The sequence below is a fragment of the Corvus kubaryi genome, unplaced genomic scaffold (genome assembly GCF_017639235.1).
Source record: "Corvus kubaryi isolate FWS band 111438036 unplaced genomic scaffold, C.kubaryi_AGA036_p1.0 37236, whole genome shotgun sequence".
NCBI classification, from domain to species: Eukaryota; Metazoa; Chordata; class Aves; order Passeriformes; family Corvidae; genus Corvus; species Corvus kubaryi.
The window spans coordinates 1411035-1425259 of record NW_024581067.1 but is presented as its reverse complement, the minus strand read 5'-3'; the positions used below and the strand labels follow the sequence as shown (position 1 = coordinate 1425259).

At 41.4% G+C, this 14225-nt stretch overlaps 1 protein-coding gene across 1 annotated transcript in view; it reads left to right on the top strand.

Annotated features, from left to right (window-relative positions):
• The first annotated feature begins 132 nt into the window (after positions 1-132).
• Positions 133-14225, top strand: part of XRCC4 (X-ray repair cross complementing 4) — a 61767-nt gene continuing 47674 nt past the window's right edge. The window contains exons 1-3 of the mRNA XM_042023040.1: positions 133-254; positions 1330-1386; positions 1961-2117. Coding sequence (XP_041878974.1) covers positions 2108-2117 — 10 coding nt within the window. The 5' untranslated portion in view covers positions 133-254; positions 1330-1386; positions 1961-2107. The remainder of the gene's footprint in view (positions 255-1329; positions 1387-1960; positions 2118-14225) is intronic.

Below are 14225 nucleotides of genomic sequence, written 5' to 3'. Positions count from 1 at the left end.
TGGGCGGCACGGCCGGCGGGGGGCCGGAACGGACGGGCGGACGCGGCGCTCATTGGCTGGCGCGGCGCAGGCGGAAGTGGCGGCGCGGCAGGTAGGTGGGCCGGGCGGGCCTGAGAGGAACGGGGTGGGGGGGGGGGGGAAAGCCGCTCGTGTCCCGGCGCTGGGATAACCGGGATAGCCGGGATCAGCCCTTCACTGACCCCGTCTTGACCACGTGTCTTTAGTGAGACGCGAAACCAAAAGTGGTTCTTCTGGTGTGTTTTTTGGTTGTTTTTTCGGTTGGTTGTTGTTATTCGGCGCCCAGCGGGTGGCTGAGAGGTGTGGGGGTGTTGTCTCGCCCTCCCGTCCCTGCGGGCGTGAGCCACTGGCTACGGAGGTCTTAATAACATAAAGAACGCCTTAATGAGGCTGTTTCTTAATTAGGTCCGCCTTACTGTTACTTCTGTTGTTTCAGAGGGACGACTGTTCTCCTCTGGTCTGTTGTATTTTGGCTCCTGTGCTGTGTTTTCTCCTTTTAGGACTTTGCATCATCCTTTCTGTAGCTTCACCTGCCCAAGAATTTCCAGCTTTTTTTTCCCACCCGTAAGGCTGTTTTTTTTTTTTTTTTTTTGTTTGCTTTGTTTTTTTTTTTTAAGGAATTACCTTAATCACTCAGTAAAGTGAGCTCAGACGAAGAGCTTCACAGTGATGACTCTGCGTTTAGGTGCCCACGTGTTGCTGTCCTAACAAACACCTGGAGTTTTACGAGGAACCTGTCCCTCCTTGCAAATGTGGCTTTAAAAGCATCACCCCTTCCCAAGGTGTTGGTTTTGGGGGGGGGGTTCTCTGTAATTCTCTGTATTTCAGCACCAAATTCGTGTTCTTCTGCTGAGTGTGGGACAGATTTTGCTTTTTCCCTTGGTGAGGGAAAACAGATTTTTTTACTCTAAAATGACATTTTGGGGTAACGTTTGGTGCACGTCGTGCAGCGGCTTGTGGGAGGCTGGGGGTTGATGTACCTGTGTAAAGTGCATTTATCTCATGGGACTGAGGCAGTGCTTTACTGAAGCAGAGGACTTTGAGATGAGTGAGACCTACACAATCCACGGACAGTGCTTTTCCTGTCTTCTACGGAGCAGCTTCCTTAGTGGTTGTAGATTTGGTCTCTACAATTTTAGTGTTCTCTGTGAAATTGTGGTTTCAGGTTCATAACCACCAAAATGTGCCTGGGATGTTACCAGCATGAACAGGTGGTAGAGTTTGAGATGGGTTCTCTTGTGTAACTGGTTTTTCTGCCCTGTGGATTTCAGGCGCCGTGTTGATTCTGGATTTGTTCTGATTTTTCTCTAGATTGTTTAGTGACTATAAAGGCTCATTCATTTGAAGATTTATCCATTTGTCTAGCAGGTAATCAGCATCTTGCTGCGTGCTCATTTTCTCATAACATGTTCATACATCTCATTCCTGTTACTGAATTACATTCACTGGATCGGTTTCTTTCCATCACATGTCAAGGTTTTGGGTTAAAAAAATATGGTTAAGTGCATAAAGACAGTTCTAAAAATGGCCTTATTATCTAGGATAACTTCACTTTGAAGTGCTTGAATGATGTCACATTAAAGTATGTTTGCAAAGAGAAATAAGTTGTCAATATAATCACTGAGCTGTACAGCCTCTGATGGTCAACAGGACCAAAGACTTTAAAGGCAATAATACTTTTGTCCTTTTTTTATGTGTGTGTCTGAGATAGAAGGCAAAAACTGAGTTGTTTTGCCTGCTTTGACTCACTTTTGGATGCTCAGTGTGAATTAGAAACTTGAAAATATTTTGTAATGTCTGAAGAGACTCCAGCTGTCAGTCCTTGTTCACACCATAGCCAAGCCTGCTTTCAGGTGGTCATCTAGCTTCCTCTAGCATAGTTTTGTTTGCAAGCATGCCCGTTATGAAAGATTTATTATATTTTCTTTTTCTTCTTTGATAGTTTCTGGCAAGTTCCCACCTGAAACCCATTGCCGATTTTTGCAAACAATGCTCTTTATTTACCCTAGATGTTTTAATTTCCTAGTGAAGTTTCCAACAGTCTCAGCTATTCAAAAAGGAAATTTTACTGACCATCTGCTGTATTAAAATGATTTCAGGTGAGTAATTTGCTGTTGTGGGAAGAATGCCACTTAAACATTTTTTGGGAGCCTTGGTGGCACAATTTAAAAGATTGGTGCACCTAGCCTGGAAGTGTCTTCTGGGATGCAGCTGTGGTAGACATGGGGTATTGACTGGAATATCAGCTTTCAGACGGTGTTGTTCCAGTTTCCCTTGTGCTCTTTTCCTTCCTAATCAATATCTTGTCATGGAAAACCAGCTCCAAAGAGCTGGGACAGCTTGGTTGGTGTTGTCCACAGGGATGGGCTGGGTAGGCGCTCCTGTCTGGTGGAATTCAAAAAGCAAACCGTAAGTCTAAACAACTATATTGATCTATATGGCACTATTCAGATATTTAAATAAAAATATGTGATGAATACTGTTTTTTTTGTTGCTGTTAGGTTTCTGAAGAGAAGGGTTCACGGTCTTGGCTGCGTTTCCTGGTTTTAAGAAATATTTTAGTGGTGAAAGGCTTACATATTGTTCAGTTGTATGTAGAGCACACCAAGGAATTTGTGTCTATAATGAGAGGTAAAAAAGGTTTAACTTCTAGGCTGTTTCCAGATGCAGGAAGAATTATCACAAAACAATGGCAATTGCATGTGGAAGGCTTGGCATTTAGCTTCTCTTGTGTGTCTCATTTTCAGGAGAAAGTTGGAGGAAATGGTTTTAAAAGTATCACAGGTGGGTGACTGATGTGACGGGTACATCTGTATTGGTAAGCTTCTGTGCTTAACACACCCATGCCTGTGTATGAGGTGGAAAAAGCATTTTCAAATAAACTATAAATGCAATCAGTCAGGGTTTTTTTGAGAAATGCTGGTTTGAGTGTCTGGCAAAAAGCTGATACTGCTCTTCTTTGGCTTCTACGTGGTGCCCACATCTGTGGTTCCCAGTATCTTCAAATGCAGGCATGAATGCTTAAGGACTGCTTTGCATTTTTGCTACAGCTACAGATATGCTCTGTCCTCCGTCTGGAACAAGGAGGTGGTGGAACACGAGGGGTGTGCATTTTGCAGGCAAACCTGTCATGGGTAGGTGGTGTTCTGTGTGCTGACAGTGGTAATTAGAGCGTGGTATTTTGTTTGCTAACACTGTTTTGAAAAAAAAAAAAACAACCTGCAAAAGACAAACTCCCATCTACATGTAGGTTTGGCTCCTTTTTCTCTCCATTTCTCTGCCTCTGCCTGTCACCTGCCAGAAGTGCACATGGTATTCACTGTAGTAGGCTGGATCACAATGGCTGTGAAATTCTTGGAGTTTGCAGCTGTTGTGAGCAGGAGTGAACCTCAGTCTTCACAACAGAGGTGCTTTAGCCTGATATTTTAACCATGTGTTTAATAGAAAGTTACTGCACAGGGTCGTGTATGATCGGGAGTGTTCCTACAGCACTGGGAAATTCCTGCACCTTAAAATTCCTGCTTTTTGTGGCAGATTTCATGTGTATGCAACTGATGGGCTAATGCAAAGGTTACTCCACTTAGCAAGCTACTCCAGACTGTAAAAACACCCAAGGTGTGATGGTCTTGCTGTAGAACTAGTGATGCTGTGCCTGACATGGTGACCTCAGTGCCTCTCCTCTCACAGACTGCTGCTGGTCTGCAGCAACACTGGATGTCTTTACAATGGTCTGTTTTGACCAAAACCCATCAATTTCAGTATGGATGAGGTAATTTGAGATGGTTTGCTATGCTGCATGTTGGCTTCATTAAAGCAGTATAGCAAATACTTGTGCTGTGTGCTCATGGGTGTGCCACAGGCCTTGCAGGGTCACTTGCTGTTTTGTCTCAGTGCCTGTTTCTGATGTCCTCATTATCTTGCAGTGCCACTTGAAGATGAGAAATTTTAATCCCTAACTCTTGTCACCTAGGGCTTAGCAGGAGGTGGAGAATGTTTTTCAGGGGTTATGTTAGAGCTCAGGAGCCCCAGATGAAAAAGCAGCACACGTCCTTGAGTAAGTGGAACCACCCAGAGCTGAGGGTGAGATTTTCAAGGACTCAAAGCCATTATCTGATTCTTCAAGGTTAGTAGGATGCAGCTGTGATTTCTTCACTGTTTTATTTGGCAGAAATGTAATCTAGTGCTTGCTGATGTTGTGGGGAACACATAATATCATGTGCATAAATTCCGTACCAACATCACTAAATAACCAAGAATCCAATTTAGACAGCTGTTGTAAAATAACATTAAATGGTTCTTGAAATTGTATATTTTTCCACCAAAATGAGTATTTTCTCTAGTTGTATCCCTGACTTGAGCTGTGTCCCTTTCCTGTGTTAGGAAACAGTGGCCTTCATCTCCTGCTCTTTGTAATCAATGTCTTTATGGATTTTAGTCTTCCCCACCTCCTTTGTCTCTGCATATGAGATGGAAAAAAGGGAAGGGTGGCAAAAAAATGTGAAGATTATTCCTAGAACATAGTATCAGATAATGTAATGGAAGGACTGCTGTCCAAGATATGTCAAGGTACAAAAGACTCACTGAATTATGTATGAATTGTGCCATGTTGACACAAGCTGAGGCGAAATTTAGGAGATAATTGCTAAACAAATTACTGTTGTTTGCTAATCTAACACAGTCAAATCTGATCAACACAAAAGAACATGTCTTACAGGAAAAGTTCCAAGCTGGGGGGAAAAAAAAAAAAAATTCATTATGTGTGTGCCTTGAGCAATGGCCTCTGGTGTAAGAGCCTTCTGAGGTGTACTTGTGATCTCATAATATATTTGATTAAATTGTCCTGATTTACAAAGCTTGGAAAAGCATTGGAATATTTGTGCGTCCTCCCTGCAGACTACTAGGTGACTTTTCTGGGAAGGGGTGTCCTCCAGCAGAGCAGACAGCTAGAGCACAGATTGTAAAATAAATAAAAAATAATAAAAAAGGGAGACTGATCTGATGTGACTTTTAAGAGTGCAGAGACTGAGAACTTTTGTGCCCTTGATCTAGGCATGAGCCAAATTGCTTGCTATCTTGGGACAGAAAAATTAATGCAACCAGAGGAAGAGTGAGGCAATATATCCTATCACAGGCTGCATTTGTTTGTGGTTGTTTTTTTTTTTTTTTTAATGATTCAAATGATTATGAAAGGGATTGTTTGTTTACAGGTCTACAAAGGGGTCTTAGAGGCCATCCTTTTCAGCACAGAAGCTGGACAGGAAAGAGGGAGCCTGGGGCTTTCCAAACGCCGTCAGCTGTGTCAGGCTTGGGGTGAAACCTCACAAAATCCTGGGGAGAGATTTGTGCTGGCTGAGCCAAGCAGGGAAGCATCAGACTCTGTTGTGGAGGCTTATATTAAGTTACTCCAGCTGAGAAAAAATGAACCTTATTTTCAGAGTCCAGCACTCAGCAGCCACAGATCAGGAGATGGGGCAGAAATGTTAATTTCAGTGAAAGCTGACATTGAGGATAATTGTTTTAGGAAACAAGAGGCAAGGAACTAGCTGAAGCATCTTAGAGTGTCTTGGAAATACACCTACTTGAGTAATATTTTGTGATCTCCTGAAGACAATATTAGAGAGAAGGGTTTTTTTCTTCCCGTGTTTTGGTCAGAGATGTCTACAGATGAAAAATGTGCCTTATATTTTATAATTTTTTTACTCTTGTCTGTTGCAGGGATTTGTTTTATTAGCCCTGACTCTGCTAAAACCAGATTTTTTTTTTCTTTGAGTAAAGAGGTAAAGGAGGAATTTTTTAGTATATATTCTTAATTTGAGGTTCATGTTTTGAATTTGGTACTTTTGACGGTGCAAAACAAATAAGGGTATTTGTAGCACGGAAAGAGAGGAAAATGCAGTGGCAGGTTTTTTATCTAAAACTGCACTGGAACAGGTTGTTGGAGCTGTGGAGAGGTGACTCCTGTGCACAGAGGCTGGGTTTTTGTGCTCATGTACCTGCACTATTTCAGGGCCATTGTCTTTGCTCACAGCTGTGTTTCAGGTACTGATGTGCAGCTGCAGTTGGGAGCTAGAAACACAAAGGTGAAGTGCCCCCCAACATGAACTGAGGCTTTTTTTAAAAAATATTTATCCCTTCTGTGCTGTTTCTGTGCTGTTTCCCCACTTTTTATGTCATCATGAACTTACCTGGGAAAGCAACAATTTACACCCTTAGCACGTCACCCTGAGACCTCTGTGGTGCTTCACATCTCTGCTTTGTTGTAATTTGCGTTTTAAGATCTCAAACTTGGGTCTGACTGGTGCCGTGTCAAAGCACTTTTGTGCTGTATTTTACTAATGAGTACTTAATTGCCCTCTCAGCTCAAGTCCCAGTGGCATTTTTGCAGTGGTGTGCCCCTGCTGTGTCCTCATCTCAGCCTGCAGACTTCTTTTCGCTCCAGTGCAAGCATTCTTTAGGAGCTGTAAAGGAACACCAATATTGAAAAGCTGTTTTCCTGGAGCAGACCCCCTGCTTGGCATCAAGTGTCTTGGGTAAGGGTTAAATTTTTGAGTAGGATTTTGTTGTTTTGGGGTTTTTTTGCCTAGTCTGTAGTAAGAACCCAAAAAAAAAAATCGAATGAAAGAGTGAAAGAGTCATGAAAGTTCCTTAGAAAAGCAGTGAGTTGATGAGTCTTGGGAGGCTTTATATTTTTTCTTATGTACAGAACTTGGGATGTTAACAATACAGGTGACTCCTGTGAAGCTCTTTGTGTCCTTTTTCCTTTCTAAATTTGGTTTGTAGACATGGTGCTGGCTGAGCACAAACCAGTAGATTTGTAAGTGCTGGCTGAGGGTGTAGAGTGAGTGGCCTCTGAATTTTGGGTGGAACTGTGTCATTACTCTCTTTTTCTTTTTTTTTTTTTTTTTTTTTAAGAACAAATCATCTTGTTTGCTCAGAGCTTGGTGAGGCTGTGGGATTTGTGTCCTGGGCCCCCTCTTTGCTAAAATACTGGCACTTGTCAAGATAAGGACTGGTGCTTCTGTCCTGCTTTGGTTTGTCAAATGTGGATTATCACAAAGCCTGAGCTAAACTGGTGCTGAACCTGTGCCCATGTGTGGAAACAGCTGAAAGTGGTGCTCAATACGTGTCTCTTTGCCTTAGGCTTCAAACTCAGCCTAATCCATCAGCAGAGCAATTAATGTTCAATGCCAAGTAATAAACATAGCTGGAAATAAAGAGCTGCAAAATTGAAATTTAAGTGGATTTAAAGTGAATATCTCAGTTCCTTGTGAATGTCTTGTGAATTATTTTTCTATGGGGGTCAGGCAAAGCAATGTGAATTACAATTTTTAAATTAGTAAATTCAAGCCGTGTGAGCTCCTTTTTTTGGGGGAGTTTAGTGTTGCATTTTCTAATAGATAAATAGCAGATGGAAAGAAAAACATAATAAAACTTTGGTTAAGCGAAGACTGGGTAATGCAGGAATTTTCTTCAAAGAAAATGCCTGAGGAAACTGTTTAGTAAGATAAAGCAATTTGGAGACTAGGCCTATTTTTTATTATTAATTTGACAGGGACGGGAAATTAAAATAATCCATCTCTTTGAAAAGTCTTGGGTGTGGAGGTGGGAGGAGAGAAGGATAATGTAAGCCTTCATATTTATACCTGCCCTTGTCCCACTGAAGTGGCAAAATTTGGTGAAACTTGTTTTTCCAGGTTACTGGGCTCAATTTTTCAAAACTCCTCAGCAAATCCTGCGTACAGAATTACGTCCATCCATATGTACCAGACACTGATTTCTTTGTTTCATTTATCTTTGTTTCAGACTGGGTGCTCTTGCCTATGGATCTCTTTTGGATTCAACAGTACTGAATGTATTCGACTTTGAAATTTAAAAAGAAAAAACCAGAGAAAAAGGAAAGGAAAAAAAAAAGGCAGACTTTAGTGGGATCCACTGCTCAATGATGTGAAGTCAGACATTTAGAGAAACATATCAAACTGAGTGGGATTGTAATAGGTCTGTGTGGGGACTAAAAACTAGAAAACAAAGGAAATCTGTGCGACAGATTTGTATTGAATATCCTGATAATATTTAATCCTAAAGAAGGCAGTGTTTTGGAAAACAGATGATACCTCAGCCAGACTACAATGTTATCCAAATATACATCAAAAAGACATATGTATCAGGGTATTTTTGGATGGACGAAGGGTGATTAAAACATGCTGGGTTTTTGTGTTTTTTTTTTTTCCTCCCCCCAAAAATTTCCTCAACTTTGCCATCGTCAAATGGATGATACTAAGGTACTGAAAACTGCAGAGATGCTTTTAAAAATATGACTAAGAGACTCGGAATTCCCAAATCTTTGTTCTTACTGCCTGTATATGTTGGGCTCAAAGGTTGCGTCTGGCACAACTTCCTTTTTCTGCTTTTTATCTGCAAAGCATACAGCAATTTTAGTGATGTCTTTTCAGAGAAAATATGTGGAAAATGATATATATTTAGAATGTGTGTTATTTTTTTAAAAAAAAACATTTCAGGAGGAAGTGAGTTATTTTTCTGAATAAATATCCTGTGGTTTTCAAGGGAAGGCACTGTGCCACCGCTCGCTTTGGTAGGACCTTGGAAAGCCAGGGTGTCCTGCTGCCAAGTTAGAGTTGTAAAGTATTTGTTGGGGACTTGCATCTTCCAGAAGCAGCAGAGAAAGGGAGTCTGGGTCTCTGAGACACGCCTGCTGACTTTTCATCCCAGATCTATCCTCTGGAGGCTGGGCTGGTTGTTGCCTTTGATCTTTGCTCCCTTCCATACACGCTTTTTAGTAACTTTGCTACTAAAAATCACTTTTTCATCAGGAGACATGTCAGTTGCATGACTTAAATTTATTTTTACTTTTTTTGCCGGTTTATAATGTTCAGTTAGTGTATCCTGGCTTATCTGTGCATTTTGGGAAGTGAGGATTTGACAGCGTGACTGTTAGTTTTGGGAAGAATTGTTAAAAAAAGGCTGAGAAAAAAGTGTTTGCCCCTTTTATAAATCTGTCTGCATACTCCCTTATTTGCTAGTATATGCTAGCATAATTGCCCACTTTGGTGTTTATTTTAATACACCGAAGGCCTTTTTTTTTAACCTTATTATAGCTTAATGTAGATGGTTTTAAGTGAGCTTGGCAAGGCTGGATGCCTGCAGTGGGTAGTGGGTTAGCTCTGAGACTTCAAGGGGATGAAAGACACCAGGGTGGGCTTTGCCTCCAGGCTACAATTAAGATCAAGGCTTGTTAGTAAGATTCCTACTATAAAGGTTGTTGACTGTCTGCTTCCTTCTGTTTCTCCTCATTTTTCAGCTGGTGACTGTAGTAAATAAGCCTGACAAGGGTTGTTCCTTATCGTAGATTCCAGATCTTTTGTGGCAAATCTTCTGTATCCTATTGTCCCATGGAGCCTGACCAGCTCAGGACTGATTTGTTTTTGGTTTTTCGGTTTGGGGTTTCTTTTTTTGGGGGGGTTGGGGGGGGGGGACGACACGATTGCACAAAAAGTATGTGCATGTTTCCAATCGTTCTGTGGCTGCCACGAAGCAGTGGGAAGGCAGCAGTGCAAATGGGAGCCATGTGAGCCTTGGCTCTGCAGTTGGGCCCACGATCTCCTGATCAAATGTTGCCATGGAGCACTGAATTTTTAAAGTGGCCCACTTACCCCTCTGCGCAATGTTAGAAAATCATTCAGTCTCCTCTTTATGTCCCGAGTGGCAGTTTCTGGTTCGTTCCTTTTATCTTCAAGACAAAGTTGCATTATTGGCAAAATTGTAACCCTTGTGCTTTTAATACAGAGCAAAGTTGAAAGAGCAGCTAAATATAATTTAGGATGCATGTAATACAAAAATGTTTTAGCCCCCTAAATTGCATTAGGGAACAAAGCTCTTTTCTAATTTTTTTCTCTTCTTTGGCTTTCAGATTTATCTGTAAGTTGCAGATGAAGGTTATTATTGAATCATTCTTCAATGTCAAACAAATATTGTGGCCAGAGGAGTGGGAGGATTATTGTGAGATGGAACAGGAAAGATTCTCTGTTGTTTGTCTTCACGTTCGTTGGCCTGGTCATGTTCTTCCGAAAAGAAAAGAGAAAAGAGGAAGTCCCTATTGGATCAGTAGTAGTTGTAAGATTAATGGAGTGAGAGTTGAGGTTCTTGTCAGATATTTTAATGTTCTTACTCCTGAAGTATTGGAGTTAATGGAATTTTAAATTAACACGAGAGAATATCAATTTGTATGAAATACATCACTGGAAATATGCATAAATACGGGCATTATCTTATTTCCTTCTGTTAGAAAATGTGGTAATAGCTAGTTTTAATCTTTAAAAGCAATCTTGAGCTTTTCTTGACTGGTTTAAATCTCCAATTATCCACTTATGAGTACATGTAGCATCTCCTGAGTAGTATCTGTTCTCTGATTATGAGTTAGCTATTAACTTTCTTCTGATTATTAGGTTAGGACGTGTAGTTTGGCCAGTGTCAGAAGGAACCAAACTGCAGACTTTAACAGCAGTGTGTGGTCTTCTATTCTGAACTCCCTGTGGATAGCTCCCATTTTTCCTCAACAAGAAAGCACTTAAGTTAATTGCTCTATTTCAAAGACATAGGAGCTCTTTCTGGTCTCTAAGTAGCCTTCCATGCATAGCTGCCGAGGTTTGGAACACCTGCAGCCCAACCAATTTGGGAGAGAAAAAAAAAAAAAGGCCATTAGTCTGCATGGAGGAAAAAAAAAAAATGAAGTGCTGAAGTTCAGAACATTATCAATGATGCTGTGTTGGAGCAGCCTGAAAGATTTGGCTTTTGGTCTATGCCTGGTGCTATCCAAAACAACATATAAAATTCTTTGTGGAGCCATTTTAAGAGTGTCTTGTTCATTCAGAAGGGCCTGTGTGCGCTGTTTGTTCCGAGGGCAGAGGCACCAGCCAACAGCTGATTTCTCCTCAGAGGGAAACATTGCCTAATGGTGAGCCCAGGAGCCAAAGACCACGGGGACAAAGTGCTAAAGATAAACAGCTCAGCCTTCGACTGTTCAAAGGCCTCAATAAAGCCTCTGAGTTACACATTCGGGGTGGGACTGCGCTGTCCCCACCTGCGGGCTGGCCCTGGTACCCTGGTGTGGAGAGGTGCTGGTGTGTGTGACCCCCTGTGCCCCCCAAGGATGAAACACTGCCTTTCTGTGGCCCCAGCCCCAAAGCTGCTCTGCAGCTTTGCTTTGTCCTAACTGGGGGAAGGGAGAAAGAGCCGGCTGCTCTCATTTTATGGAGGTGGTGAATGGGAAGAGTCCACAGGGGCTGGATGTTGAAGGGCACTTGAGGGTGCTGCTCTGCTCTGATGGACTCGGAGGGGCTTTTTAGGTTGCCATAGTGAGTCTGATCCCAGTAATTTAGGCAATAAAAATATAGTCTGCTTTTACTAAATGATTTTATTTTACTTTAAAAAGCTTAAGCAACAGCTGGACTGTTAAGTAGTGGCACTCCAAAAATTCAGGGGGCTGTTTTAACCTTTCTGAGCATTAACACAGTTCCTACCTTTACTCCCAAAGATGTGAACGCGAAAATAACTCTTAAGGTTTCACCTCTCCTTTGTATCTGTGTCTTTCTTTCATAATGAAATTTTGAGCTGGTAGAAGTGTTTGATCTGTGAAGGGTCACATAGGCTTGACACATTGGAAGCTGATGGGGTGATGAATTTAGTGAGCAGGTGGGTGCATTGGGGCAGGTAACCTGTGAGGAGAGTGTTTTATTTCACTTCTTGAAGTAGAGAGCAATACATCTTGTTTTGAAAATACATCTGTTATTAAGATTTGCCTTTAGAGTGAATAAAATGCATGCAGTCACTTTGTAGTGAATTAATAAGGAATGTGCCCTGATTTATTGTTTGTATTCTTCATTTCTTTAGTGGTAACTGCTTGTTACTAAATAAGTAAGGGAACACCTTTGCTATTTTTTGCTGTATTCATGCTTGAACTGTGGGTGGTTTATACATTTACTGAACACTACCCTAAACTCTGTGACAGAGTTGTGTTCTCAGGACATAAGGGGAAAAGGGATTTGGATTTTCATTTTTTTTTTTGTTCTTGCCATTGTAATTGTTTTGTTTACAAAAAAAACCAGTAAGGTACAATATTACTGTTTGCAGTGATGTTTTTATGTGCTGTGTAGGTCAGACTAATTTTCACAAAGGAGGTTTTTTCCTCCTCTTGAAGAGAGGTATATAATAGGCACTGTATGCAGCCAGGAGTCCTTGAGCTTTTGCTTATGGGTTGGAACAGTTGAGTGCCTGGAGATGGAGTCTGGCTGAGCTCTGCGTAGTGAGGCAGCTTCTGAACGTGGACTAAAAAGTAATATACTCCTTTCAAAAGGTCAGTGAGCACAGTGGAGGAGATGAAAGCTGGGAGAAAAAGTATCTTCATTTTATGCTCCCTTGGAAAATGCTTTTTTTCAGAGATGCGCACTAAAACGTGGAAAAGCAGGACAACTGTGTTTTGCATTTGTTTCAAAGTTCAGGACGTTATTCTGGGTTGTGCCTCCTCATTCTGCAGAGGCTGTGTTTTACCACAGGTGTACAAAGAGTGTTGTGTAAACAGAACCTTCATTTTTAGCTGGAGTACTGATGTGTGCATGGGAAACCAGTATCACTGTATCGAATGAATTTAGTCTCAGGCCTCAGAGACCTTGTTAGTGCATCTTTAAATAAATAAACAGGCTTCTTTCCTCTTGGCCTCACTTTTTCTGACTGACACTTAATTCCCTTCATCATTATATAAATAGAAAATGTAATTCTCTTGCTTTGTTTTTTGTTATAAACAGTCTGAGTTGATAAGAAAGCCTCTAGTGCAGGTGCTTTTCACTGAATTTTGCTGTACTTTGTGATAAAAATCACATGTAACAAGCAAAACCTTCCTGTTGAACTACACATACATGCATCAGTACGCCGTGTGCTGTCTGCCAGGGTTGTCTGCTACTGTTTTACAGTCTTTAATTGAAATATTTTTAAAAACATTGTCTTTCAGAGGCGGAATTCTATGAAACTATTTCACGAGAGACTGTATTTTTCCATGATCAACAAGAAGGAGAAGGGAATCTGGCAGGCAAAGGAGAGTGCATGTCTGTGTGCTTGAGCATGCATCACTTGTGTTTCCTGCCCTGTGCTCTTTACTGACCCATGTCCAGGCAGTTAGTGCCCTACAAATTTTTAAAATGCCTTTATTTCTGGAGTCACTAATTGCAAAGGCATTGTTCCAGCTGTCCACCCTCAAATATTTAATTTTTTTGTTCTTGCTTACAGGTGCACAGACACGCTGTAAATTTCCTGAAGTGGCCAGCTGGGTAGTGATGGAAATAGAATTTTTTTCCCCCTTTTTTTTTTTGACTCAGATTAGTTTTTCAGTTTATTTTTGGGTAACTTTCTGCTTTCTGTTGTATTTTCAGGGAATAGAAAGGTGAAGTATGACATCTGTGATAGTAAACGCAGTGGTGGTTTAGGGATGTAAATACTAAGGCTTTGTGCTTGAAAACCAACTCCTAAATTCATATATTTTGCTGCTTTTGAATACTGTGCACTTTTCTGGGCAAGGGAGAGGCATTTTGAGATGTTGTTGGGTGCAGAGTTGAGCAAGGGTCATGCGCAGTTCAGTCAACTGCAGTTAAAGCTGCTCCTCCTATCCTGGGAATGCCAATTTTTGGGGAAGCCAGGGTTAGTTAAATCTGTGTCTAGATTTGTTTCTCAATGTCCAGGAGCAAGGAAAGAGCTTCCTTCTACTCTTGCTTGGAGAACAGAGTCCCCTCAGGGCCTAAACTGATCCTGGTCATGATTATTTACTACTTCACTTTAGATGGAAACCTTGATAGAGCATTTAATCCTTGCCCAAGCATCACTGCGCTCAGTGCATGTAGTTGAAATGCCTCATCTGGGTTTTTCCTCCTTTTACGTGTTATTTTTAGTCTGTGAGCGAACATGTAGCCTTTTCTCAGTCACTTCACTTAGGCTGTGTATAAATGCATGGGATTCTTGAGGAGGTCTTAGGTCAAGCACAGGTTGCCAAGTTGCTTTGCCACAGAGCAAAGGAATTCACTGTAACATCACAGATTTTGTTGTCTGCACCATCCAGTGCTTAAAATATTTCCTTTGGGTTGCTGGCATTTGCTACACCCTCTGCTTTGCTGTGAAGCTTAGTAGCTAGCAGCTTTTGCGTGGCAGTC